This window comes from Haplochromis burtoni, unplaced genomic scaffold, assembly GCF_018398535.1.
Source record: "Haplochromis burtoni strain Fernald_Lab_line unplaced genomic scaffold, NCSU_Asbu1 Contig_40, whole genome shotgun sequence".
In the NCBI taxonomy this organism is placed as follows: Eukaryota; Metazoa; Chordata; class Actinopteri; order Cichliformes; family Cichlidae; genus Haplochromis; species Haplochromis burtoni.
The window spans coordinates 1,570,866-1,597,541 of record NW_024582401.1 but is presented as its reverse complement, the minus strand read 5'-3'; the positions used below and the strand labels follow the sequence as shown (position 1 = coordinate 1,597,541).

Below are 26,676 nucleotides of genomic sequence, written 5' to 3'. Positions count from 1 at the left end.
TAATGACAGTGACGGTATGGAATAGGTTCAATTGTTTTTGTGCTTATTTACTACGGTGATAGCTCTGGGAAAGAAGCTATCCCTGAATCTGTTTGTCCTGGTTTTATGTGACCTGTACCGTCGGCCTGACGGTAATAGTTCAAACAGTTGGTTGCTGGGGTGAGAGTGGTCCTTGATGATATTGCCAGCTCTGCTGAGGTACCGAGAGTTTGCAGTGACCTCCAGGCTGGGCAGAGAGCAGCCAGTGATCTTCTGGGCTGTGTTGATGACCCTCTGCAGTACTTTCCTGTCCGCAGCTGAGCACCCTGCATACCATGTTGTTATGCCGTACGTTAGGATGCTCTCTATGGTGGCTCTGTAAAATGTCACCAGCAGCCTCTCCTCCAGGTTGTTCCTCCTGAGCACTCTCAGAAAGTGGAGACGCTGCTGGGCCTTTTTAACCACCGCCGTAGTATTTGCAGTCCAGGAGAGGTCATCAGAGATCTGCACGCCCAGAAACCTCATGGAGTGTACCCTCTCCACACAGCTCCCGTGAATGTAAAGTGGGGCCGGGTCTGCTCTGCCCTTCCTGAAGTCCAAGATAAGTTCTTTAGTTTTCGTGGTGTTCAGTTGGAGGGTTATTATGCTGCTATTCATACTGTCATTATATTAATGCTGCTATCCTGTATATATTGTACATACTATTGTTTGAGTACTTACGATTGGTTTTTTTTGTACTTTTTATATTTTACATTTATATTTATTATTGAAACTTGCACCAAGGGAGTGGCACTCCAATTTCGTTGTACTCTGTACGATGACAATAAAGGCTATTCTATTCTATATTATATTTAGATGGAAGCTAGCGAGCTAACACCCTGCTAACTTCTAACTCCATTAAATTTAATAAATTTAAATTTAATAAAATTCTGTTTTCATGGATGCCTGAATGTTAAACTTAATCGCTGCACCTGGTAAAGTAGCAACACTGCTCTTTTTCATTAAAGATGAAGAAATTTAGACAGTTTTTCAACTCCCAGTAATGCTTTAGTGATCGTTTGACTTTGGGACCTGCAGCGGAGTTTGGGCCCGGACGCAGCTAATGACCTCAGACTTAAAGACCGGATTATCACCCACTCTGTGCAAGAGCATTAGAAATTAACTGCAAAAACAACTTTCATGGTAAGTCATGTACACGTCCCAATTCTCAATAAATCTCCACCAAAACCTCATCATAAAGGCTGTAATTTACAATTTTTTTAGCATTTTGACAAAGACTGATTGAAACTAATATATATTCATGTTTTTGATTTTAGTTTTATTAGAGCACAAAATTAATTCAGTTGCTTTACTCTTTTTTTTTTTTTGTGCAACTCAAAGTGCACGTTTATTATCACATAACTGCCAGCTTTGCTCGTAAATATAAATGTTGTTGCTGCACAAGTAGCAGCACTGGTGGTGGCTACTATATCATTTATATGGCTTTCTTATGATTTAGTAGCCAGTTGTTATATCCATGTCTGCCTTACATTTTGTGCATGTTTTCCTACACGATTACTTGACTGCAGACAAATTTTAGACTTTTCTTAAAGTAGTCTGCTTGTTTTTATGGACAAATACCATTCAGAAAAACATGTACAAGCAATGTATATATTACAGCATATTATTTACACAACACAAGTGTACAAAGGCAAACAAAAAAGAACAATCACACGCTTATTTGCTATTATAATGTGCACATTATGACATAATACCAATATTTCACCTTTAAATATTGTCGTTATCATGACACACCTAATGTACAGTCCCAAATGTTTTAAATTATTTTCTGATACGTCTTCTTGAGGGATGGACTGGTTAAAACACACACATGAGTTACAGTGATTTCTGATTGAAAGTGGATTAATGTTACCTGTGTCTGATCAGTTTTGTTAGTTAAACCTGACTGAAGCTATTAAACACTCACCCAGGTGACAGCCCATTTTACGTACTTCAAACCAAAGCAAATCCTAATAACGAAACAATTTGGCATTCCAGCAGCAAAGCATCTTGTCTAACATTTGTATGCCAAATGTTGCATCTATCTGGGGAGAAAGCAACATTACACCACAAAAAAATGATAAAACAATCAATGAAAATGGAAGATCTAAATGTCGCCCAAGCAATTTAATTATCTCACTCAGAATAAGCCAGAGGACTGATCACTTCATTGGTTCAGAGTGAGTCGCACATCCCAATATCCTTGGCCCTAATGAGCACCCCAGGGCTGAAATAAAGAGCACTGTGACTCCAATAGTGCTTCAACAACTTCAGTCCTATTCAAACAGAATCATTACAGACAGAAAGGGATTAAATTGCCTCAGTTCATTGCTGATGCTTCAGCTATGTGAAAAGCAGGCCTGCTGTTACTGCAATATGCTCATAGCATGTTTACTATGTAAATTACAAATAAAGAGCACATAAAAAGCAGGGTAGACCTGCCTGTGCCGGGTCAACACGCTGTGTCACCTTTCACTTAATGTAATCTGAAGTGCAGCTGACACCTGACCTGTCTGGCCTCGCTCTACTGAAATAAGGCTAGAACAACCACCGAGGAGGTGAATGAACACACATGCAGGAATTGTAAAAATCAATCATAGCTTCTCTTTATAGCAATGCTACACCAGCATATTCATCTCTTTTTTTGTTTCCATGCATCTACAAATCCGATAAATCAGGACTCTGGTTTGTTCAAATATTTTGAGTTCATGTGCTTTGGTTCGCAGTTTTAAACCCTTGTGAAGCTCTCAGTGTTGTAGAAAAGAAAAAGCACACCATTCCATCCAAAATAATGAGAAGCAGGAGGAAGGTAGAGCATCCCGGTGGAAAAGGAGTTTATTTTAGTAGTTTTGTGTGCAATCACACATGGCAACAACACACAAAAGTCCAGGTTACAACTTAGCCCAGCTACACTACCATCAGGAATATTATGATACAAGGTCAGCTGCTCGACTATGGAAAACATCACGATCGCAATCCTTTTTCATCAACTGTATTTAAAATTATTATTTATTGTTAGGTTAAAAATTATAATTTTTTCTGAAGTAATGGGTGTGGTGGGGGACACAATGTTAGATCAGGAATTAGGCCCAGATTGGCCAATGATTTTCAATGTATAGCCCACACATGGACAAAATACAGCGAGAGGGCCAGAACTAGCCTAGAAAGAAGGTTGTTTTTTTTTGTGTGTGTCCACCCCTGCTATGGCCTTTCTTTCCCAAGGGCAAACACTGGTCCCTGCAGCTTCCACAGACAGGGGCAACGAGAGGCCTAGGTGGCATCAGACTAGCACACTTCAGTGGGCCTGCAAAGAGAACGATGGCACTGAGCACAAAGGGGAGAGCGTAACACAAATCAAGCTGCAGTCAACTTTTAATTAACCTTCCATGGGTTGGAATACATAAACATTTTACGACTTCTACTTCTTTTGGATAGACTGTGCTGGCCAAAGGCTCTCTCTTTCTCTCCACCATCTTGCCTAGAGCGGAACTAAACTGTGGTTTGCAGGGAGGGGTGAAAACACCACTTTCTTTATAACGACACTAAATGAGAGCAGACTAAAAAAATTAATACAAAAGACTGACTGCTTTCTCCAGATTCTCTCATCTTTTCTGTTGCTAAAAGCCAAAAATTTGAAATTAAATTAAGATCTGATTAACAGCCCAGAATTTTTATCAACAGCTTTACACAAAACCTTCCTCTCCGGGAACTAACCAACCGTCTTTCAGGAGAACTAACCTGCAACAAGACCTTACAATCTGAATTTAGAGGAGATTATTATAGAACGGTTAAGCTATCCCAGTGCTCCAAATGCTACCCATTCAAATTCTTTAAGATTTCAACAACAACGATATTAGTTTGAAAGGTGTCAGGCCAGATCTAAGGGTTTATCTACGTATCTTGAAAAGACATGTGTCTATACAGCACAGCAAATATCACTAAATGAGACAAATCACCATCCCAGCTCTTCTGTTACATGGCAGGAAGCAAAAGACAAACTAATTACTGATAATTCACAGGAAAATATTCCATTACTCCATCATTCCATCACAGTACTTTCCACTCGTGTGACCTAATGTGTTATTCCAAAGAACTTCGCCTACGATTGTCTCACTGATGAACAGATAAGTCGGACATCCACTCAAAGCAAAAATAGACTTCCTGGAATTTTAATCTGAGGTGAAAAAACAGGGGGGAAAAAAACATAGAGGCTAGAGGAGTCCTTCACTGACAGGGTGCTGTCATTCTATTGAACCTAATGAAATGCCAACAAAAAGAAAAATGGATAGTGTGGAAAAGGCAAGTGACATGCATTGGGAATCAAACCCGGGCACTGGTTATGAGGTCACCTCGTTTTGTTATGACAGCTGTCTTTTTCCAAAACTGAAATTGTAATTAGCATCCTCGAGTCTTGGCCGTTTGCCACGTGCTCGGCTACCGATCGCAATGTGGGCAATAAAACATAAGGTTAAAAAACAGAGTGGAAGAAGGCAGCGAGCTGCAATGTCTGCTGGCATTATTTATATCCTTAGCCTCAGGGCCATCACATTCCCAGCTCCACTTGTCTCCATTGATCAGCTTCAGCACCCCCCCGCTCCCCCTTGCTCTAAGCTGAGGAAAAATGATTCCCCCCCCCCCCGCAACACATCCCAAGATGCCAGGACTCAACACACTTGATCTATCAACCGCAGTTTCACAAAAGAGCTCGCTGGATAAGTGGGATTTCATGGTCTTCTTGGTGCCAAAATACACTTTTTCCTCCTAAAGCTTAAAATATACCCTGACTATTGCTGCTCTTTGTATAAGCTGTCTGCGCTCTGTGACCATACCTATACAACAGCTCGGCGCACTCCCTCAGTGTTTGCTTTTGGCTGCAGGGAGTCACACCCCAGTTATGAAGATAACGTGCACATATACATTTACCTCTGAAAATGAGGCACTCTGTGCAGGCTGTGCTGTAACTGTGACAGGTAGGTTGACAACTGTAGTGTGAGGCAAGTCAGTAACAGTCTATAGAAGACACAAAATGAGTGATCTAGTCTGATCAAGTTTTCTCAATTTCCCATATTTATTTCCCTCATCCATTCAAGTACATCAAATGCACTGTTCGCCACATTGTCCATTATTGAGCCTTAAAAGGCAGTAGTCCTGGAGCGCCCACCAATTAGTGACCAAGGCAACAAGAACTTTCAGGATTAAAACCAAAGGCCTGAGGGTCTGTGCCTCCCCTCCCCTCAACAGCCGTAATGGACCCTCAGATCTCCACAGAGTGGAGGCCTGCAGGGGGGAGGGGACTGACTGGTAGGCAGGGCTGTCAATCCCGTCCCCACCCCCCAAACTTTTCACCACATTGTTTTTTTTAATGTGCCCCTTCCACTGAAAACTCAACATGACAAATTCTTAAAGTGTCCGGCCAATCAGTCTATGAGCTCACATTCCAGGTGTGGCGATCATCCAATTAGGAATTCCCAATCCCCAGCCAGCTGGAATAAATGCATTAGTGCACGCACAGAGCAAAAACACCGAGCACATTCCCAGCCATACTGTTAACAGCTGCGACCAGTATCACTTTAGTTTATTCACTTCTATTAGGACTTTAACAAAACTGTATGTCAAGCTTGTATGGCTCTACACATAGAAGACTACCTCTCCCACCCCCTTCTCTCAGTGGACTGCCACCTTAAAAATGTGCGGGTCAGCATATAAAAACAGACCCCAGCCAAATTACTGCAGCTGCGTTGTACCTGTGTGGGTAAATGAGAGGCCAGTGCGCGAGGTACTTACTTGCCAATCACCTCGCACAACTCGTACACATCCTCGAACAGCACGTCGTCGTCCGCCATGGTCATTCAGGTAAACGAGGATGCTCTCCTCAAGATATTCCACCCACACCACGGGCTCCGAAGGGATCAATGACAACGTAATTTCTTGCTGAATGGACTTACACCTGTGCCAGTCCACACACACACTTTGTATTTTTTAAACCCCACAAACACGCACACACGGGCACAATGTGATAAACGGGGGAAAAACGAACGTGTGCCCAACTTAGCCGGCTAGCCACATTAGCTGGCGTCCAAGGCTGTCACTCCGCGGCCCCACCTTCTCCTGAGCTACTCTCCTGTAGAAGGGCTAGCCAGCGAGCTAGCTAAACAGTAGCCACCGAGCAGACCCTGGGGCGTGGAGATTTCCTCGCTCGTGTGCAGAAAAACATCCCTCTTTGCATGCCTCAGGTTTGTATCTTTACTGGTGCTTGTCGCCGGGGCACAGGAGTCCCCCCTCAGCAGCATCCGACGGATGCCTTCCCCTTACCCACCAAGATGCTCCCCTTCGCCGCAAGCTAACGAGACTCTCGGGAAAAAAAAGAACGGTTTGCTAGCTGGGTTTAAATGTGAGCTTAGTCGTCGCTGAAATCACAGGTTGGCTCCCCCCGTTATTGCGCTGTGCACGCCCAGTGGTATCACAGACAGCTTATCCCAGCGAGGAAGGGGGGGGGGAACCGTAACGTGAGCGGGATACAATACGCTTCAGCTTCCCGAGCCTAAATGGAAGACCTTCACATTCATGTCCACGACTGCTCCTGCTGCTACACGCGCCGTCTGTGCTCGAGGGTGTTCAATTAATGTCGTCTTCCAGCACAGCCGAGCCGACGTCCGCCGCTGCTCCAGTTCTTTCGCTGGATCAGATGCAGGCTGGCTGGCTTTGACTGGTTGTTTCTCAGACTTCCAGAAATGCCCGGCTCCTCCCTCCCTGTCTATCGCCCGGGAAACTGTTCCGACCGGAGCCGAAATGGCCAGGGAAAGCGGGCCCCGGATTCCCGTCTTTTTCCTTGCGTCGCTCGAGCCAAGATGGCGTTTTGTGGGGTCCGATTTAGGCGCAGTTTCCTTAATCTCTTCTCCAACCGTTGCATTCAGTGTATCCCGCGCAGGCGTCGACCGTCCAAACCTCATCACCTTACGTCAGCCCCCCCTCCCCTTTCCCCTTCTTCTTCTCTCCATCATTTCGAACAGTTTATTTCTCCATAAATCTCATCTGCCACTAAGGACTCACGCCCCACACCCTGGCTGCCAGCGACGGGATTAAAACCGTATACTTCACAATCGCTGTCTAAGCGTGGGTGACTGCTGTACTCAGTGTTTCCCAAATTCCCATGGGTCTTTCGGGAGGTTTCTCAGCAAAATTGATGGACAGCATAGCGTTTGCATTATCTCATTAATCTGACAGTGACCGCTAAATTGTGCCACTGATGTGTACTCTAATTCTCCTCTGTGGAATTTAGACAACTAGCGAAAATAAAGGCTTTTTTCAGTTCAAATGGGCATCCTCAGCACTGTAGTTCAAGTATTAACGCGTAATTATCTACTTTCGCGTAAGCTTTTTGCAGGTGCGGGTTCCCCCGGTGCAGACACGCAGGTAAGGTCTCCTCAGGTGTGGAAAGACGGGCGGAGAAGCCCCCTAGAGGTGATGGTAAAAGGCCTGTCTCCCACTGCTCCATTTTGAATACCCTAAATAGACATCGTTCCAAGGAGAAAATGAGGGGGAAAGTGGAATAAATTAATAAATAATTGATAAAATCCAATTTCACTTTTATTGTAAAACAAATCAAAGATGCAAAAAAGGCATCAAATCCCGTTTATTAAAGACGTCCATCTTAATTCACCCTATTTGCACTGGATTTTATATGACGTAGAGAACTGCAAAAATCTTGAATCATTTGGAAAATGTATGCAGTCATTTACTACATGTGTAAGTATATGAGGCAAAGTTAGTACAATAGTAACGAGCTTGTCTATGACGCCTTTTTGCCATTTCTTTTGTTCTCCACTAGTCCAGTTTCCAAAAAAGCAAACAAAAAAACAGGGACACAGCTGAGATGTGGCAAGTTTTCAGCTAAGAGCCTTTTGGGAACCTCCAGATTGCAAAAATACTATTATTAAGAGGCATGTGCTATTTCTCATACATTCAACTGAAGAAATTGGAACAAACTGCTTATCAAACCAACAAACAAAAGACATTCCTGTGAAAATAGTCCGGTACAGGGACTAGACTGAAAATGAGTGCAAAGGCAGACAAGGTCCAAAAGAAAAAGCCTGGAGAACTATTATTTAAGACCATTTTTAAAGTCTGGCTCCTTGGAAATATAAAGAAATTTTATATTTACCTTTATTTTTAAAACATATATTTGAGAGATATGTCCTTTTTTTTTTTTTTTTTTTTTGGGGGGGGGGTTTCCTTCTGTGGAATCACAGTTAAAAAGCGAATTTTCTCTCATTTATTCTCCCGTTTTATTTTGTCTTTTTTTGTTTTTTTTCAGAGACACGTTTTGTTTTATATATTGCAGAGCTATGTTTTCCAATTACAAATTACCTTTGCATGAAAGTGGTTACAACTGAGGGTTGAAAAGAAAAAAATAAAAGCGTTTGGGTGAGGTACTTCACTAAAGCAAAATAATGAACTCAGACGGCCAGCCCCCCTCTAGAGGGCGCTGTTCTCACAGGGCACCCTCTGCGGTTTCCATGCCGCTGCATCCTTTCTCCTCGAGCATCACCTGCCAGCTTCCCCCATTGGCTTAAGCCCACCAGCAGCTACCGATAATCCGATTGGCTGCTGATGTGGTCATCATACTGTCTGCTTCTGAACAACCCTCCATTTGATGCACACACACACAGCTCGGGGAAAAAAGTGAGACTGGAAGGAAAGTATGCAATAAAAGGAGAGAGATGAATAGGAAAATGATGAAGGAAAGGGAAAACGGCACACATGACAAAAAGACAAGAGCTCTGTTTCCATAGTAACAAGGAAGGGGATATTTTTTTTATGGTGGTTGCATGTGAAACTGGCAGTTCATGAAAAATGCACATACGCTTATACACTCCTATACATCTGGTTGCACTGACATGCATGAATTCCCTGAAACCATCACTACACACGCAGAGAGACAGCCCTGCACTTAATAGCTTTGACAGAAAAATAACCTTCACCTTTAAATTTCATGTGTACCCAACACGTGTACCTGGCACACATCATTTCCAGTCCTGCTGGTTAAACCGTTTTGACTAGCTGTGCTTTTCAGAGAACCTTTTGTTTCTCTCCAGGCTGACATAGATTTATCATCAATAATTTAGACCAAATCAGCTGTATAACATTGTATTACAATCCTGCTCAGTCCTCTTGGCATAGAGGTGTAATGTAGAGAATAACGTGCCAAAAAAGATATGAAGGAGGATGCTTCAGCGCAGAAAAAGTGGGACATCAGTCAGCTGAATTAGTGCAAGGGGAAATAGGGAAAACAAGGTTTGGACTGCTTAGACTGCTACATGCTTCCAGCTCCATATTCTTCCCTAGGGAGCAATAACCAGCAAAAGGAGAGGAGTCACTTCAACACAAAGTGCCTTGGAAGTGTTTCCTCCTATAACAGAAACTCAATGGGAAATGGGAAAAGTATAAGAATTCAGGTTTTTCAACTAAGTAAGCTGATATATTTAAAAATATTAATAACAGAATATTTTTCAACATTGCAAAATTACCAATTTGGCAGAAATTGACATTATAAAGTTACAATATTTCTTCTGTCTTTTCACCTCCTGGTTTTATTTGATCATATTGTGATTCTGAGCTAAATTTCAATGTATTTCCAGATTGTTATCTAATAAATAATTAGATTAGGCCATAAACTGCAAATTCAATGAATCAATATGGCTGCTTCGTGAAAACAATACAAAACAAAATGAAAAAAAAAATGTGTGTGTGTGTATGTGTATGTATGTATGTGTAGTGTGTGTGTGTAGCAGTAAGACCTTATAAGGCTACATGGCTGATGGCTGCTCAACAGTTTCAATAGCAGGCAAAAATACATATAATATAATATAAATATAATACATATATAATCATATATAATAATATAATATATATTTTATTTTAATATTTCTTTTTTTTTTTTCCACTGCAGCAAATTTTTTAATCTCAAAGAATATATTTTTTCATGTTTTATGTATGTATATATGTATGTATTATATGAATTTAAAATATGTTATCTCTAATATTTTTCTCATCAATATTCAAAAAAAAAAACTTGGCTTTTTCCTCAAAGACTGTAAAAATTGCTTTTCCCCCCCTCAGAATATCAGTCACAGCAAGTATTTCGGTAATAAGCCATCAAAGGCTAAATGTAAAAATAAAAAATATACAATTAAAATAATAATAAAATATATAAATATATAAATTATATGTGTGTGTGTGTGTGTGTGTGTGTAAATTAAATAAAGTAAAAAAAAATTAAAACGTTTTAGATTTCGATAAATTGTGAAAGGGGGGGGGGGAAACTACAAATCCCACTTCTTGTTTGGGTAGATGTGATTGGCTGAGTCTGACCGCGCAGGTTCCTGTGAAAGCGCGATGTTCAAATTTGTTTCCGGTTTTACTTTTAGCCTTTGTCGCTAAGCCAGAGACATGGAGCGACCTCAAAACAGGTAGAAATTTTACCTTTGTCGTTATTACACTATACAAATGCTATTTTCTACAAAGCATTTGCTTTTGCGGCAAGGAAAAATGGCAACAATGTGTCCAACGACGCATTTGGGTTAATTTAACGGCATTTCCCGTCGTTGTCCGTACAACGGAGACCCCAACACCATTCAACATTCAGCAATTAGGTGGTTTAATGTTGTTTTGCATTTAATGAAATGCACGGGCTTGATACAACGTTAAACTTGTCATTTTAGGATTTTTTCACCTCTACTTTTCAGTTCGGCTTCTCTCCTACACATCAAAGAACTGGAATAAATCAAATTTTTACGTTTTGCAGTCGTAGCTCCTTTTTTCATCCTTCAAAATGAAACAAGTGGCAGGGAGTGGGCACTGAAGCTTTTGTGTGTTTAGTTAAGCGCAGTCTGTGTAATGTTTAACTTTAAATGTCACTCCATGGTTTCTAAAACATGAATGGATTGCCCAAACAGGATCGGGACGATAGTTTGCCTTTTTTTTAATGCTAGCATTAGCCCGCTGGCTCTGCCTCGGTCTTTTTTGACATGTTGCTGCTGTTTTAAAACAGGGGAGCATCTGACCTTTAAAATAAGTCCACATCCGTACAGTCTGAGTATAAATACGTTGTTGACACAGTGGCTATAATGCGTCTATAGTATATTTAGAAATGGTGTTTGTGTATGAAATGAATGGTAATTTGTTTTATGAGTCTAATAAATTGGGTATTTAAGCACATGAGAAGTGCAGGTTTTGCAAAAGCCTTACTTGTGTTCCTAGTTCAAAGCACAAGTTTAATTGTAGATTGTTGCTTTATGTTTGATTTATTCTTTTAAATTCATGTATTGATTGACTAATTTTTCTTTTCAGTGTGGTGAGGACTCCCATCGACAGCATTGTGGCTCAGAGGAGGAGCAAAAATAAAAGCTACAGACAGTCATACCGCAGCTGCCTAGGCGCTGCTTCAAGACTCGGCCACACCCCAGGATGGACAGCGCGGAGGCTCAACACCAGCAGAAGAACAAAGTCACACAATATCACTGTGAGTCAATGCAAGTTTCTCTTCTAAATATATTAATTATCTGGAGAACAGAACATGGAATCGCCATCCTTTGCATTCTGCTCTTTCCCTGGTAAAGGAGAAGGTGAATCCAGAGGATCTGGCCTTACTGGTGAAGACAGAGTGGCAGCTATCGTACGTTACACCGCTCTACCAGTTCAGACACACCCAGCTCAGGAGCTACTCGAGGCAGCTTTCGGCATTTATTACTGCAGAGAAGCAGCAGGGTTTGGCAGTGGAGGTTGAGGGAGCGCAGACCAGCTTCAGAGTTTCCTTCTCTGTGGTGCAGGGGCTGGGAGAGACGGACGATGATGCTGAGACGGTCCTCGTACAGGTAAGCACAGGAGTTTGTAGAGGCAGGGAGAAGGTTTTCAGGCACAGTATGAGCTGGCGTTACTCTGTCTTCTTTCCCATCACAGATCCATTCAAAGCCGGTGTTTGCAGGGAAGGATGAGGCGCAGAAGTTGGTGTGGAGCGGCTGGCTGACCTGCATCAATGGCAATCCTGAATATCTTCACTCGCTTCCGAAGGACTTCACCTGCCTGCCGCTCTTTGGCAGCCATGGGGCTGAGAATCTCACCTCGTTGGTCAAATCCTGGTTTCAGCAGACCTTTGACTGCTGCTTTGGCCCTCTGGAAATCAACCAGACCTGCTTGCAGTGGCTAGCGGCATTATGGACTAACTGCCACATAGAGTCCAGCATCCAGCATCTCAAAATGATTTGGACTCTTCCGGTTGAGCCGCCATTGCAGATCACCTACACAGTTAACCCTCAAAATGCGTGGGAGCTGTGGAACAGTGTGAGGACCCCTTCACTGGAGAGCAGGGAGGAGGAGGAGACAGCGAGAAGCATTGACATCGAGGAGGTGACGAGGTTCATGCAGGGCCTTATGAGCCACTTCTACAGGCATTTCAGATTGGACCTGTCAGCAGGACGCCTGAGTCAGGTCTCATCTGCACTGGGATCAGCCAAGTTCAGCGGCAGGGTCAAGGTACTGCCCTCAGAGCTTTATTTATTTTATTTTTTTAATGAAAGAAGAACCTGCTGATAATATTGGTTTACTTTTGTTTCAGATGTCCAACAGCAGATATATCCTCACAACCCTATCACTGCTGACAGAGTGTGCCCTTCTCAAAATGCCCATCTGAGCACAAAATAATGACTTTGCAGCAAGAGGAAATGCAAATTCTGCAATATCAGTTTGCAAAACCTGTTATGGAATAACAAATATGGCTTTTATTCTTTCTTTTTTTTCCTTTTATGAGCAAAAACAAACAGTGTAGCCTCTTTACATGAATTCTCCACAGGCTAGTGGCTTCTGGCTTTTTTTTTAAAATTAATTCATTTTTTCCCCTTTTCATACTACAGATCTGGGACGTTACAGGAGCTCAGCATAGGGAGGATTGTGCTTGTAATTATGAAAAATTGAGGATAAAATCTGAATGTTTCTTGTCCGCTCACTCAGCTCTTCTTGTAAATACATTGTATGTTTATTCATGTTCATTCACCTCTTTGTATATTTTTGTCATTTATAGTTATAAATAAAAACCAAACAAGTGATATTTAAAAAAAAAAAAAGCAAATTGTCACAACGGAACTAAGCAGATGTTAGATTTCTGTGTGACTGAGAGCTTTGGCTTTTATTGTTAGTAAAGTAACCTTTAGGTCAGGGGCTACATCAAAGCCCCTGACCTAAAGGAGTCAACGCCATTGTCCTGCCCTTTAATCCAACTTAAATCTGCTTGGCTGCTCTTTATAACAGAAAGTTTAAACACCAGGTGGGTGGGGCTTCAGTGCTCACCGGTGATCGTTTTTTAGGAGTTTAAAGTGAAACAAATGTATGAAACTAAATGTAGGAGCAAACAGAGACCTCATTATTTTAAAATGACCATATTTTATCTAAGGACATCATTATTATCCATCTCTGCAGTGCACATATTACACATGCAGGTAAATTAGATAAGGCAGAATCTGGCTCCTTTAGAAGGTTAATGAATTTATCAATTATCTTATTTAGTTAGTTTAACACCATCAACAATTGCAGTGGGGTGGAGGTGTATTGCGAAGTAGGATTTTATGTAAGTTCTCATGTCAATCTATAAATTATTTCGCTTTGATATGCCTCTTTCATTCACAGAACCACTGAGAGTACAAAGTGCTAAAATAAATATATTAATGATAAATTCATAAGATTTTTGCAGCATTCATTACCAGTTCTGATCATCTCTCTTACTGAAGTAGGAAAGTAACAATTTCATGCAAGGCTACAGCAGAGAGCCCGGGTGATAGTGAAAACCACCAACTGATAAATGCAGGCAAATCTGAGGTTTAAGATTTTATCAATCCAGCTACTGCAAAGACACAAAGCCAGACTGTTGAGATTGCTTAAAAACAACAAAGGCTAAATGAAAAGCATCCTTTTTTTTTAATGTTACTATCATTTAAAACAGCATAGGGCAACTTTACTTCAAAGGAGACAAAACCAGGAAATAAGAGTTATCAAAATCATATTAAATACAAACACAAGCATACAAAATACCAGCTGGATGCAAAAACAAAAAACCAGCTAAAACATTACAGTATATTGCACCAGTAGAAAGGGCAAAAAAACCCAAAACACAATAAGCAACGTGTGATAACTGGACTCCCCTATAGCTGATTAACATGATGAAGCACAACACAGCAGCATCGCATTTGATGGTGTGTGTTGCTACACACACCATCAAATGCATGACGACAATAGCGGGGGCGTAGGAGTCAAAATTGCAGCTCCATTATGCTATGTAACCACTGGACCAGTGTCTCTTTGGGCATATGGCTTGTGATGGTGGTAATTAGGGCACAGCAGATGCTCGAACCTTCATTTAAGGGCATTGTGGAGCTGGGAATTAGGGAACAAACTGTGGGGGTGGGGGGGTTAATACTTCACAAATTAAACTTACTAATGACGTGTTCTTTATCAGCATGGACTCCAGTTCAGAGTGGAAAATTACCTTTTTACTTTACCACCCCCAGTCAGTGTGACCAACATAACTGGGTTTGCCAGCATGCTTTGAAAGGCATGTGACCCCGACAAACTGTACAGCTATACTAATAATAATTAAAAAAAAAAAAAAAAAAAACAACAACTAGGCACCAGACTGGGGGCTGGTGTTACCTTCCCACTCTGCCGCCTTCCATACTGTTTATATAATATTTACTTGTGTGTATGTGCTTGTGTCTGTTTACAGCTCTGAAAAAGGGGCTTGGCTATATATTTACAATGGCGCCCACATATGCCACAGAATCCACCTGGCAAACACTTGGGACAGCCTCATTTGCACGAGCAAACACAAAAGACACTCCAAGTTTTGTTTGTAGCAGCTTGATGCTTTCGGAAGCATCGTTCACAGTACAATCCGACGGCCCCCGATCCTCTTACCAACCCACCACCTCACACACATCCTCTGAAATGAGCACTCGAATGATAATAGCAAGCTAGGATTGATTCAGAACAGGTGGTTTAGTGTTCAACATAATTCCCCATGATCACTTTTGATCAAAACACACATGGAGCAGAGAGGTAAGCGAAGGAAAGTGATGATTCACAGTAAATGGAGATTGTAGTGTGTGCGGCGGCCTTTAGGAGGCCAATCCCAAAAAGAAGCCGCCGACAAACCCGCTGGACAGGACGATGTTCCTCTTTATGAAATCTGTCGCCTGCAGAGGAGAGACGAGGGAAAAGTCAAATCAGAACTAACAAACAAAACAGACCCCAGCACCTCGAAACATCTGATTTGGTTTGCCTTGAGCCTGCAGTGTCACAGCTACTAGGTGTAGTAGCTCGATGAGTACACTAGAGGGCACTGCTGGCTTGGGAATGGACCCCAATACATGCCCCCCCCCCCAATATTGAAATAATACAAATTAAAGGAAGATTGCATTTAGCTTGAGCAAAAAAACAAGCAAGAAATAAAGAAAGAGCAAGCTTTGTTCCAGGTACCTTTACCTCCTCAATGAATGTGTTGATTTCTGGGGCTGCTTTGTTTGCCTTCTTCTTCAGATGCTTCTTTGCTTTGTTCACATCCTTCTCCACCTTCTTCCAGTCCACCTGCACGTAGCCACTGTGATTGGCAATCTGCAGAAACAGACAACATAACAAAACAAAACTGATGAGCGTTACTTTGTCCTTCTTCATATTTGCCTCAGCTCTGCACTCTGAAGGACAGAATCCCTTTCTGGAAGCATGTGTCCACAGTAGGCCTCTGATATCATCTTAAAAAATTATTTTGTGTTCAGCCTGATAATCAAGTCATCTGGGTGTCTAACTTTACGGGTGTTTAATCTACTTGCAAAATGAAGAATGCTTTTAAGCGACAAAATAATGCTACTGACGGAGCTGAAGCACCCTGTAAGTGTCCAGATGGCCTGTGTCCATTTAGTGCCAGCTGACACACAATGCTCGCCTTTCTGTGGTGGAGAGGGGGGACCAGCTGAGTGTCATCTCGTACAGCTGGCGTCTTCACTGGTCAATGGAGTTACGGTATGTTAATCTTACAAAGCACGTACTTCTCTATGACTCTTGATGGAGAATTGCTAAATATTTAACGACTAAGCCTAAACAATCACAGCATTACGGTGCTCTTACCTGTAAAAGAAGGAACCCGCCACCAATAGCAGTAGCTGCTATCTTCCCAACTCTCTGGAAGACATAACCTGCACACCTGTAAGTGTTAAGAGAAAGGGTGGGTTACTTCCTTTAAAATATTTAAAGGGGAATCAATTATGTCAGTTTTCCCTGGGCCTGATTCATACTTGAAAACAGTCATTATGTGTCTTTTCCTCATAGTAGCCATCCCTCAATACTTTCTCCATTTGAAGGAATGCATTATCAGGGACAGCAACATCTAGTCCTTTTACTGAATCATTACTAAGGCTTTGCAGTTCATCTATTGCCTATTTAAGCTTTTCACCCTTCATTTAAATCGAGCTACGTTTGACTGGCTACCCCATGTAAACAGAAAGGCGGCCGGGGCTCCTGTTCTCACAGATGACCATTATTATTATTGTTATTATTATTCGGGATGTCTGCTGTCACCAGTGGGCTTAAACTAGTAGTTGGAGGCTGGAACTTTTGGCTCACAGGCACTGCTTATACAACGACCTCATTATCTCATTATGAATCTTTAACCGCAATTCTTCTTCTGCCACAGCGGATCAACTCTCTCCATCTCACCCTATCCCAAGCATCCTCGTATGTCGCACTAACCTTCTGCATGTCCTCCTTCACTACATCCATGAATCTCATTGTTCATGATCCACATGATCTAACTGACAAAGATTTTATGTCAGATACTCTTCCTGATGCAACCCTCGCCATTTATTTCAGACTGGGGCCAGCTCTTGGGAGCACATTGGCTTGTGGCTCCCACCACTCTTGAGTGTGAAAAAAGGGATACTGGACTTCTTAAGGCTTGTTATGATGTTTCACCACTCATCAAGTTCGAAAAACAAACTGTGGAGAGTCCCGGGTGTTTATGGTGCGTTCCAGGAACCTGAATTCAAGATAGTGCATCCCAGCGTGGGGGGGGGAACAAAACAGATACACGATTACACAACGGGGCACCACAGATTAAAAGTTTTATTACTCTTCAGTTCGGTGCTTCCATCTTGGATTGTTAACTCGGGTTTGGTGCGGCTGCTCTGAGTTCAGGGGGCGTCCCAGGTGAAAATGCCAACTAGGAACTTGGAAATCCCAACTTCTGGCTTAATCTGGAACGCTCCATTAACCCCCAGTGGGGGTTTGTCCCCTTTGGAGGTGGACCTTTAGGTCGTTGCCCCACTATCGATCACACGAGTTATCAATTGTGGATCAACGACATCCGACTCCAGCCAAAGTGTAAAGAAAAAAAGGCACAGGTCAGTACAATGAAGGGTGAAACCACTATGAGACCTCATGTGGGGTCAAATACCCAGCTCTTTCCACCATTTGCCTTCTTATTTCCAAGCTCTAGAAAACTATGGCAAAGACGATTAAGAATCTACACAGACAGTACCTGCCACTCTAACAGCATATGTACATATTGTTTGGAAGTAAAGGCATACAGAGTTTCCTTTAATGTATACACTCAATCATTTTATTGGTTTAGCAATGGCAGCTCTACAAGTAAGCGGTGTGTTCTCACATTAATTATTTCTCTGCATATTAATGTCCCAAGTTCAAAATAGCCCAACATTTGCTACTGTGTTAAACACCAATTGGATCCACATATGTCCCAGTGAGAACACAGACCCCGAGTCCTTACCATCCAGTCACTCCTCCCATCATGAGCTGAGTGGCCACGGAGTACTTCTCAGCAATGGGGCCGGAATTGTTCCCAAACACTCTACTCCACCACTGGTGCCTCCGGGCATACTCAGTCAGGTCCACAACCTCATAAACCTCATCTTCGCTCTCTGGGTCGTCCTGGCCCGCTATGAAATTGGAGTGAAATACAAAGTTAAAGGGCTACAATGTGCATATGCTACACCTCGCTTACATTCGGGGTGTATTTTCTAACAGCTCAGGAACTGTTTGCACCCTGTGTGGTCCTATTAACAAAGCTTAATCTTCAAGTCCTCCTAACTGCAAAAGCACTCCAGCCTCCACAGGCTCCGAGGGTGCTTATTCTATGTAAATGAGTTTGGAAGCTAACATTAGCTGGCTAGCGTCAAATGGCTTCCAGCCTGGACGCGAAGGTTCTGCTACCGGAGACCAAAAAGCACGTATGAGCCACGATAAAGCCCTTGTACCTTTTCGATTATTGCTCATGGAGGAAAAAATAAACGAATTTAAATGCGAATTGTGATCGCACAACGGTAATTTCTAACAAACAAAACACCAACCTTCTCTCTCATCCGCCGTCGCCATTTTGGAGAAACTAGTTATGTCATCAGGATGTTGACAAAGATAAACCACGCCCACATTATGATGCCGCTGCCACGTCAGTTGAAATGCTTTCATTTTGCTTGATTGGGCTTCAAGCAGTTTAACAACTTTATTTGATAAAATGCAGCAACTCTGCAAGTCTGACTGTGAAGACGTCATAAAAATAAAGGTTGGGTGCATAAAGAGTCGCGTGGTTTGACAGGATTGGAAAGAGTTATGCTTCGCAGTCACTTTTTGAATAATCTATGAGCGAAAACTGACACCCATGTGTCAATATGTATTACTGAATATGCGATGATGTCTTAGCGTGTGAAAATTAGAGCATTTGTCGGGAAAATAGTGCTATGGTTCATGCACAAGAGAGCCACGTAAAAAAATATGTATTTATTTTTTTTTAAATATTTTATCAGGGTGGATTTTTTTTTAAATTAGTGGTTTTGCAGAGCGAACACGAATATTTCAGATAAAAGAATAGTATAGCAGGGAAGTCATATGGTGGTATACACGCGCTCCCATTGGCTGGAGAGGGGGGGAGAGGGCGTGGCCAGAGCGGCGCGTGGGTTCGCTTGGGTGACACAATTATAACAACTTTATCTTCGCGGCCGAAACGCGTTTTATTTGTCAAATACTCACATCTTGGATATTGTACTCAGTTATTTGCATTCAAATAGCTGCACGATACCACTTTGTGATGAAAAATGTGACGTTTGAGGAGCTACCCGGAGAGCGCTTCTGTCCCCCCCGAAAGGATTTACTACATCGAATCGCATCTTTTCATCCCGGAGAAAAGTTTTTGATCGTTTCGCTCCCTTCAGTTTTCCTTCTTTGATTTGGCGGAGCGATCCGTTCGTCCCCGCGTCGCGATTTTCCATGCAATCGTGCGGTGTGTCTCTCGCCGCTGCTGCCTGCGCTGCTGCTCGGAGTCTCGGCTCGGCTTCTTCTAGTGGTGATGAGGGAAAGAAAATGGCGGCGGGAAAAGCGAGTGAAACAGAGGAGGACTTTCCGACACTGACAGCCGAGGAGAGGGATAGTTTGGCTGGGATCGACAGGTCGGAACAGTAAACCCATGCACTCACACGAACGCACACTTTGAAAATTGATTGTTTTATTTTGCCTTGAATGTCGATATTGTCCTCGAGCCGCTCTGCAAGTGATACTGAGCTGCCTGTGTTGTCTTCTGCTTGCAGCTCACTGTTTGGATTTCAGAAGCTTCATGAAGATGGCGCCAGAACGAAGGCCCTGTTGATGAAGGTAGTGAATCTAACTGGATGTATTTTGCAACCGAGCAGCACCCGGGTTTACGGGACTCTCTTGAATCTGTCATTAGTCGTGCATGGCGGTGAATTTGCTTTCAAGTGGCAAGCCAGTCTGAGTGGCCCTCTCGCTACGGAGACCAAGGCCAGCTAGCCGCAGCCCCTCTTAGCCAGGCAGCTAGCTCGCTAGTTAGCTACCCTCTTCCGATGAACAGCGACCCTGCACCTGCGGCTAACGCCGTCTCGCTGGCCCGCCCGTGTATCCGGCTAGCTACTGCTCTCTTCATTTGCCCGTAAAGTTAGCATATGTTAATGTTTTCCTTTTTCTTTTCTTTTTTCGGAAACCGCCCTTCCCCTTTAGCTGGATAGCTATCCCATACAGCCCCGTGTACTTGTACCACTACCAAGACAACGTCGTCACGGATTTGTGTAACACATACTGGAAACGGTGCTGCACTATAATGAGTAAAGTTTTGTCACATTGAAATTGTGTAATTGTAGCTGCTAAGATATCCCTCCCACCCAACCTCAAACACATTGGTACTCGTATGTCGCGAAAACATCGGTGGGAGTAACGGAAAGGCTGTAGCTTTCTTCGGGGTGCACCACTGACGTTATTTGGTAAGGGTAAGGTTAGCTGGTGCCCGTAGCAATTGCATTTCGTCTCGTCTTTGGCACAGTCTGGAGTGTTTTATGACATTACGTTGGCCCATTTAAAACACTTTCGGGGGGCCTGCTGCGCTCATTTGTGTGTGCGTGTGTGTTTGGTGTCCGCGTGAACGAGTTGACAAACGTTACAAGTAACGTTAATGGCTGGCTTGCCTGTCCAAGATGGCGGGACATGGCGGAGTGACACTGGTAGCTATATAACCTATTTGCCGTGAATATTTTTCGGACCCGTTCGTGTGCTCGCTAAAGCGTGGCTCGGGTTTTCTCACGGGTCTCGGCCCTCCGTAAAAACGTGTCCCTCTCGCTGACCTAGGTGGTGTCACGGTCCTTTGTTTACAGTTTCCATTGGCCCTGGCTTGGACTCTGCATGTGCTCTCAAAGCTGCGTGTTGAACAGGCACAGTCTACCTGTGTGCCTAACATGTCGCTTGGCTAACAAAGAGCAAAACCCTCTCTTCTGAATGCATCGCAGAACTGTGGAAGATGGGGAGAAAGACAGTGCTGCTGACAGCTCGTGATATATTTTTTTGTTTGGTTTTTTTCGGGGTGGGTGGGGGGTCCGTGAATCTTGTTCACTAGGTGGTGTGGGATGCCTGGGAAGTGTTCCTTTCACGTTAGCAGCAGAACGCAAGAGAAATCTGCTCTGCTTCCAAGCTGAAGGCAATTAATGCACAATGCTTGAATCAAAGTGCATTTGCTTTTAAGTGTGGTACATATGTATGCTTTGAGTCTTGTTTGGTCATATGTCCTGTGGAAATAGCTTTGGTTTCAGGGGCTAAACAGGTGATATTCAAATCAAATCAAATCAAATCACAAATCAAATCACTTTTTATTGTCACATCACATGTGCAGGTACATTGGTACAGCACATGTGAGTGAAATTCTTGTGTGCGAGCTTCACAAGCAACAGAGTTGTGCAAAATACAATATTGTGCCTTTTGTTATTGGGAGACAGCATTATAAACACAGTCTTTCTTTATAGTGCTGACAGACTGCCCTGTATCCATAGACAGCTTCCCAGTCCAGCTAACTTAAAGTGTTAGCTGTGTCTTTGTTGCTGTCTACAACCAACAGACATGATTCAGAAACATTTTATATAAGCTAGAAGGGACCCTTAATGCAGGGTCCTTTCTAGCATGCTGTTAGTTTCCAGTACTTGTGGATCTGTTAACCTTTCCCATGTGGATTTAAGGTTTGACAGCACTGTATTTGATTTAAGTTGGTTTAAAGCTGTAATGCACAGCAAATTTTTACCAGATTGAGAGTTGCATGTGGGATACCGTTGCTGTCCATGCAGAAAATAAGTACAAGTTTTGGGGTTACCTTATAGTTCTCTCAACTCCCCCCCCCCCCCCCAAAATAATCATCAAACACATATGTGGTGGGCTCACGAGCCACTCACTTTAGCAATGTTCACTCATTTTGTTGCTTTCTGCGTTGAATACATGCGAATGATTTGGTGGGTTTCACATCTCCATTCCCACTTGCAGCTTATTAGTTCAGAACAGTAGCCCTGTCTGGCACTTTGTACTGGTCGTGTCGCTCGCGCTGTTGCTAGGTCTACTTGTGGATGGGAGTGGGTTTAACATTGCTTGACAGAACTAGGTCATTGTATCACAACCCGTTATCGGACAGCAATGACGTAAATTTAGACTAACTAGGTGGAAGAGAAACTTTCAGCTTTGGTGTGTGCTTTTTTTTTTTTCTGTGTCTTAAGTGCGACGGTTGGCAAGATGCTTACAGCAAGGACGGTCTTCAAGTGGGGTGGCTGATGGCTTTTTGGTTGGAGTTCATGTGCTCTCCTCAGTCCACACACACTCACGTGAAAGCTAGATATTTGGACGCTTCTTCTGTTGCGTCTGAGGCGCTGGCTGTGCTGCGGCTCTGAAATGGTTAAGGTCATTTACAGAGGACAGCGCTTTCCCACAGGGATTAACTTAAATAATGCTAGTTGCAGACATTTAACATGCTGTTTGACTGTTACATACTGGTTGAGTCATTAGCATGGACGCAGGATAGAAAGCAGCCACCATTCATGCTACACTTGGAAGCTGAATCCCACACTTCTGCCACTAAGTCTTTGTAGGACATTTGTTTAGATAACTGTAGACCTGAACTGAGATATTGGCCATGGAAGCTCATTGTTGCCTCGCATTAAGGTTGCTCTAGCGTCAAATCACTCAATACCCACAGCTACTAAAAAGACCATGCGTTATCAGTCAGTAATTCCAGTCCCATCTTTCACAGCCATGTAATCAGTGATTGTCTCTATTGGAGCTTTTTGTATTTCCACTGAGTGAGTAAAATTGTGTCCACAAACTACTTGGTCTTATGATGAATAATGCCAAAAGTGGGTCTGTTATGCTTATTCCAGTTCCATATGTTTGTTCTTGGGCTGTAAGAGGTAGCTTTGCCTATATCGCAGGTCATGACCGTCCTTATTTATCTTATCTTGAGAATTGTTTAGTCTGAAACAAGTAATAGTACCTCCAACCTAACCCTCCCTTTAAGGGAACTTTCTTCTGACTGGCTTGCAGAATGTTAGAACAACAGGTTTGGCTATGATAGCCATATTAAGGAATATCCCCTGTTCTGACACATCGGCAGCAGCAAGACTGTGACAAAAATGTTTAAAATTGAGCATGTAGAGCAGTCCGAAGCCTGAGCTCTAGGATCACTTTCACAAAGGCTGGTGATATTATTTAAAACGGAATATAAATGACAGAAATATTGTATTGCTGTATTGTAAAAACCATTCAAGAATTTTTCTTCCCGCCCTCCCTCCAGTAAATGAAATGTACTGCAAGTACAGGTACTTCACAAGAATGTCCAAATGCTATAAAAATGTTAATAATATTAACATAATAATACTGTTTTGAGCAACTGCAGGTCAGTTCAGTTGTTGGCAAGGTTGTGTGCAATGATGTCATACGCCCCTGCATGAATGAGGTACTCTAAATACCATGGTATTAAGAGTATGCCAATATCTTGACAATAGAGAAGTGGCCAACTTGTGGCTCTCTGTGCAGGGCGGAGCCACACTCCATAGTCCTTAACATGTTCAGGTTCTTCCATAGTACTGCTTTGGTAGGTTATCTGGGTATTTGACCATAGGGCTGTTCGATATAACGATATATATCGGATGACGATATAAAAACGTCTATCGTTTCATTTTACGCTATCGTTTGTTTCGTGGTGTCGCAAAATAAACTGTTTACTGCAATATTTTTTCATCGTTTTGATGGTCACTGTAGTGGCTATATTAATTTTTTAAGTTCTCTCTTTCTCTTATATTTTATATAACCACACTACGGACGGATGGACGGACGGACAAGCGCCAGTTTTTATGCGTTGTTGTTAGCAACAATGACGGTAACAGCATCGCGTGTCCGCTTGTTTATGTTCCACATAAACCTTTCACAATAAAGCTCAATATCCTGTTGAGACCTTTCAAAATAAACTGAATCACATGAAAGAGCAGATTATTTACGGATGAGAATTAAAAAAGAGCCGCCCGGTGCTAAAAAATAAACCTTCGACTCAAACGTTAGAACAGGATTTTCCCCGCAGCACCATGTGTAATAAATACTCACAAAGAAAACGGCGGCCTTTACAACTTATTTCTATGTGAGATTTTAGTCATATCGCACAGCCCTATTTTACCAAGTTCTCACATTATATTAAGTCGTGCACTAGCTGAAAATAGAAGTTTGTTTTGGATATTTTTGTATATGATGGCTTGGCGCTTATTTCAAGCTGATGGCACATTTAGTGCAGATTAAAATACAGCTGTGTTTATCTGTGCATATGTTTTATGGAATCAAGCTGACGGAGGTGTTCAGTTAAAGACCATGTCTGTGTTGTGAGTTTAACTACATATGTAGGTTAAATAATCAATGTATTTATTTTTTTTAACCATCAGGTAGTACACAGCTTCTATATGGGTAGCACTATGCATGTGCACAGGGCTCATTCACAAGTACTGCTGAAAACAGTTGAGTATGCTCTACTTAGTTTTAGGTGCTAAAGGGGGAATGAAAAGTTGTTAATTTTGCAACAGTGCTGCTGTTTTTGACCAGGCAATCATAGTTGTCAAGTTCCAGATATGGGTGGTTTTAACCTGGCTGCTCTAGCACAAATGTTTGTACCACTCATATAAAACCAATAATAAATTAAAATGTAACTAAATCGGAAAATGTTTTTATTTATGTGCATGCTGCTTTTGTTCTTTTTGTTGGGCTGCTGGTTTAGCTTACTGAGTTTTGCAGGTGACCCATGTGCCGTAAGGCCCAAGTTCAAATCCACCCTCAGGCCGTTTACTGTGTGTCTTGCCTACTATCCTGTTAAAGAAAGTCTATAAGCCCAAACAATATAGTTTTTAAAAAAAAAGACTTTGACCTGTAAGCAGGTTAAAAAGTCTTCTAGTGGAGTTTTGAGACTGACTGTGGAATAATGTTGAACTCAAGTCATCGATCATTTGTTTGCCATTAAATCACTTGGCTGCGTCTTTAGTTTAACTTATTATTGCACTGTACTGTAAATATGCAGCATTATTAAAGATGATTTTTTTTGAGGGGGGGGGTGATTGTGGTCAAATGTTCAAACAGCAAGTTGCTACACGTTTGATTTAGCAGATCTGTTTATTTGTATTATTAAATATAATAATAAAATAAATATTTTAAACACCAGATGCTGTTTTTGACACAATCCTTAAGGATTTGTGTCTCCTCCTGGGATTGAAAAGAGGATCTTCTGCTTGTTGGGCAAATGTGTAAACCACCATACTATGTCTGTCTGCTTTCCAAAATGCGTTCACACAGAGTCATGTGAAATCACAGGTGATGGTATGTTTTTTTTTTAAGAGGACAGTATGTGAATACAATGTGGGGGAAGTATTAACAGAAGTTTAAAAATAAATAAATAAATGCAAGTGCAAAATTATGTCAGATTGTGATTTTTGTTCATTTTTAATTAACTGCCTAGCTCTTATAGATACACTGTACTAAACTCTTGAGCCACCCCTCATTTATTTTTATTTAGCTTTGATTGAGCCAGGCTAAAATGTTTGCAGTGGTTAATGTTATATATAAATGCTATATTAGCTGTAAAGCTAACACATTGTACCTAACATTATTCCTCATGGTCAGGCTGCTCCACAACCATTCTAATATTTCAGTCTGTGTCCTGTCAACGAAATATAATGTTAACATTAGAAATAAATGGCTATCATCATGTCTGTGACGTATACCCACTTTTTTAATAGAGACGTTTATTTACATGGGATGATCAAACAATAGTACAGGTACTGGTGCCCACTACTGAATTCTTTTAAATTTATCTGCAGTGTAAATGGTAAATGGCCTGTATTTGTATAGCGCTTTTACTAGTCCTGCCTAGGGACCCCAAAGCGCTTTACAAACCAAAAATCCACCCATTCACACACTGGGGGAGGCAAGTTACATTTGTAGCCACAGCTGCCCTGGGGCAGACTGACAAAAGCGAGGCTGCCATATCGCGCCATCGGCCCTTCTGGCCAACACCAGTAGGCAGTAGGTAGGTGAAGTGTCTTGCCCAAGGACACAACGACCGAGACTGTCCGAGCCGGGGCTCGAACCGGCGACCTTCCGATTACAAGGCGAACTCCCAACTCTTGAGCCATGGTCGGCTGTAGTCTTGAATCTCTGTAGATTGAATAATTACACCAAATATTATTGTTCTTACTGTTTAATATTATTGTAGCAGTACAGTGTTCCCTCATTTATCACGGGAGTTACGTTCTAAAAATAACCCACGATAGGTGAAATCCGCAAAGTATACAACTTTATCATTTACAGCTATTATAGATGTTTTAAGGCTGTAAAACCCCTCACTACACAGTTTTCTCACAGGCACAAACATTTTTACACTTTTCTCTCTTGTTTAAACACTCTCAAAGTTCAAACCTTGGTCGAAAAATCAGCCCAGTATTATAGAATGAAACCAAAGGCATCCACAGGTGCCTTTTACGGTGCAAAACGTTTCGGCAACATTGTTGTGTTTGTTGGGGAGAAATCTTACAAATATACACTACAGCACTTCAGAGTCACAATGCTAGCGATCGAAGATTTATGTAAATTTGACAAGCTGAAACTAGAAGAGGGCGATATGACCAAAAACATTTATCACGATATACATTTGAAAATTTGCGATAACGATATAACTGAATATATAATTGACATTAGACAAAATACAACTCCACAACTTTATTAGTGCAAAAAAACACAACAATGTATTTTCACTTAAACAAGCAG

At 42.1% G+C, this 26,676-nt stretch overlaps 4 protein-coding genes across 18 annotated transcripts in view; 2 read left to right on the top strand and 2 right to left on the bottom strand.

Moving 5' to 3' along the window:
* The window catches only part of LOC102289464 (peripheral plasma membrane protein CASK), a 50,141-nt gene extending 43,167 nt beyond the window's left edge, over window positions 1-6,974 (bottom strand). For 6 of the 12 annotated variants that reach the window (XM_005919982.3, XM_005919983.3, XM_005919977.3 and 3 more), the window contains exon 1: window positions 5,803-6,973. In XM_005919982.3, coding sequence (XP_005920044.1) covers window positions 5,803-5,867 — 65 coding nt within the window. In that variant the 5' untranslated portion in view covers window positions 5,868-6,973. Of the gene's footprint in view, window positions 1-5,802 lie in introns of all 12 variants that reach the window. The other 6 variants (XM_014332916.2, XM_014332915.2, XM_014332917.2 and 3 more) reach the window with 2 other exon arrangements.
* Window positions 6,975-10,375: 3,401 nt separating this feature from the next.
* cenpl (centromere protein L) lies at window positions 10,376-12,887 on the top strand. The gene is made up of 5 exons (XM_005919990.3): window positions 10,376-10,487; window positions 11,368-11,539; window positions 11,637-11,891; window positions 11,977-12,549; window positions 12,632-12,887. The coding sequence occupies exons 1-5, from the start codon at window positions 10,468-10,470 to the stop codon at window positions 12,704-12,706; spliced, it is 1,095 nt and encodes a 364-aa protein (XP_005920052.1). The 5' UTR covers window positions 10,376-10,467; the 3' UTR covers window positions 12,707-12,887.
* A 1,077-nt stretch (window positions 12,888-13,964) lies between these two features.
* LOC102292135 (FUN14 domain-containing protein 1) lies at window positions 13,965-18,782 on the bottom strand. Of its 3 annotated transcripts, none has more exons than XM_005919988.2 (5): window positions 18,423-18,782; window positions 17,843-18,011; window positions 16,186-16,261; window positions 15,541-15,675; window positions 13,965-15,257 (listed from the first exon to the last, which is right to left on the bottom strand). In XM_005919988.2, the coding sequence occupies exons 1-5, from the start codon at window positions 18,643-18,645 to the stop codon at window positions 15,180-15,182; spliced, it is 681 nt and encodes a 226-aa protein (XP_005920050.1). In that variant the 5' UTR covers window positions 18,646-18,782; the 3' UTR covers window positions 13,965-15,179. The 3 variants fall into 3 exon arrangements, with proteins under 3 accessions (XP_005920050.1, XP_005920051.1, XP_042075887.1); XM_005919989.2 differs by having other exon boundaries at window positions 15,547-15,675; XM_042219953.1 differs by lacking the exon at window positions 18,423-18,782 and adding an exon at window positions 18,330-18,393.
* A 240-nt stretch (window positions 18,783-19,022) lies between these two features.
* LOC102291812 (histone demethylase UTY) overlaps window positions 19,023-26,676 on the top strand; it is a 35,570-nt gene continuing 27,916 nt past the window's right edge. For both annotated transcript variants that reach the window (XM_014332922.2, XM_005919987.3), the window contains exons 1-2: window positions 19,023-19,514; window positions 19,653-19,716. In XM_014332922.2, coding sequence (XP_014188408.1) covers window positions 19,336-19,514; window positions 19,653-19,716 — 243 coding nt within the window. In that variant the 5' untranslated portion in view covers window positions 19,023-19,335. The remainder of the gene's footprint in view (window positions 19,515-19,652; window positions 19,717-26,676) is intronic.

What these genes read in the sequence shown, in the direction of transcription:
- LOC102292135 (XM_005919988.2), bottom strand. Translation starts at nt 18,645, where the DNA reads ATGCACCCAACCTTTATTTTTATGACGTCTTCACAGTCAGACTTGCAG. An exon ending in ATGGGAGGAGTGACTGGATG is followed by an intron (nt 16,262 to 17,842) that starts GTAAGGACTCGG and finishes TAACACTTACAG; the next exon opens with GTGTGCAGGTTATGTCTTCC. An exon ending in CATTCATTGAGGAGGTAAAG is followed by an intron (nt 15,258 to 15,540) that starts GTACCTGGAACA and finishes TCTCCTCTGCAG; the next exon opens with GCGACAGATTTCATAAAGAG.
- cenpl (XM_005919990.3), top strand. Translation starts at nt 10,468, where the DNA reads ATGGAGCGACCTCAAAACAG. An exon ending in CAAAGTCACACAATATCACT is followed by an intron (nt 11,540 to 11,636) that starts GTGAGTCAATGC and finishes TCCCTGGTAAAG; the next exon opens with GAGAAGGTGAATCCAGAGGA. An exon ending in AGTTCAGCGGCAGGGTCAAG is followed by an intron (nt 12,550 to 12,631) that starts GTACTGCCCTCA and finishes CTTTTGTTTCAG; the next exon opens with ATGTCCAACAGCAGATATAT.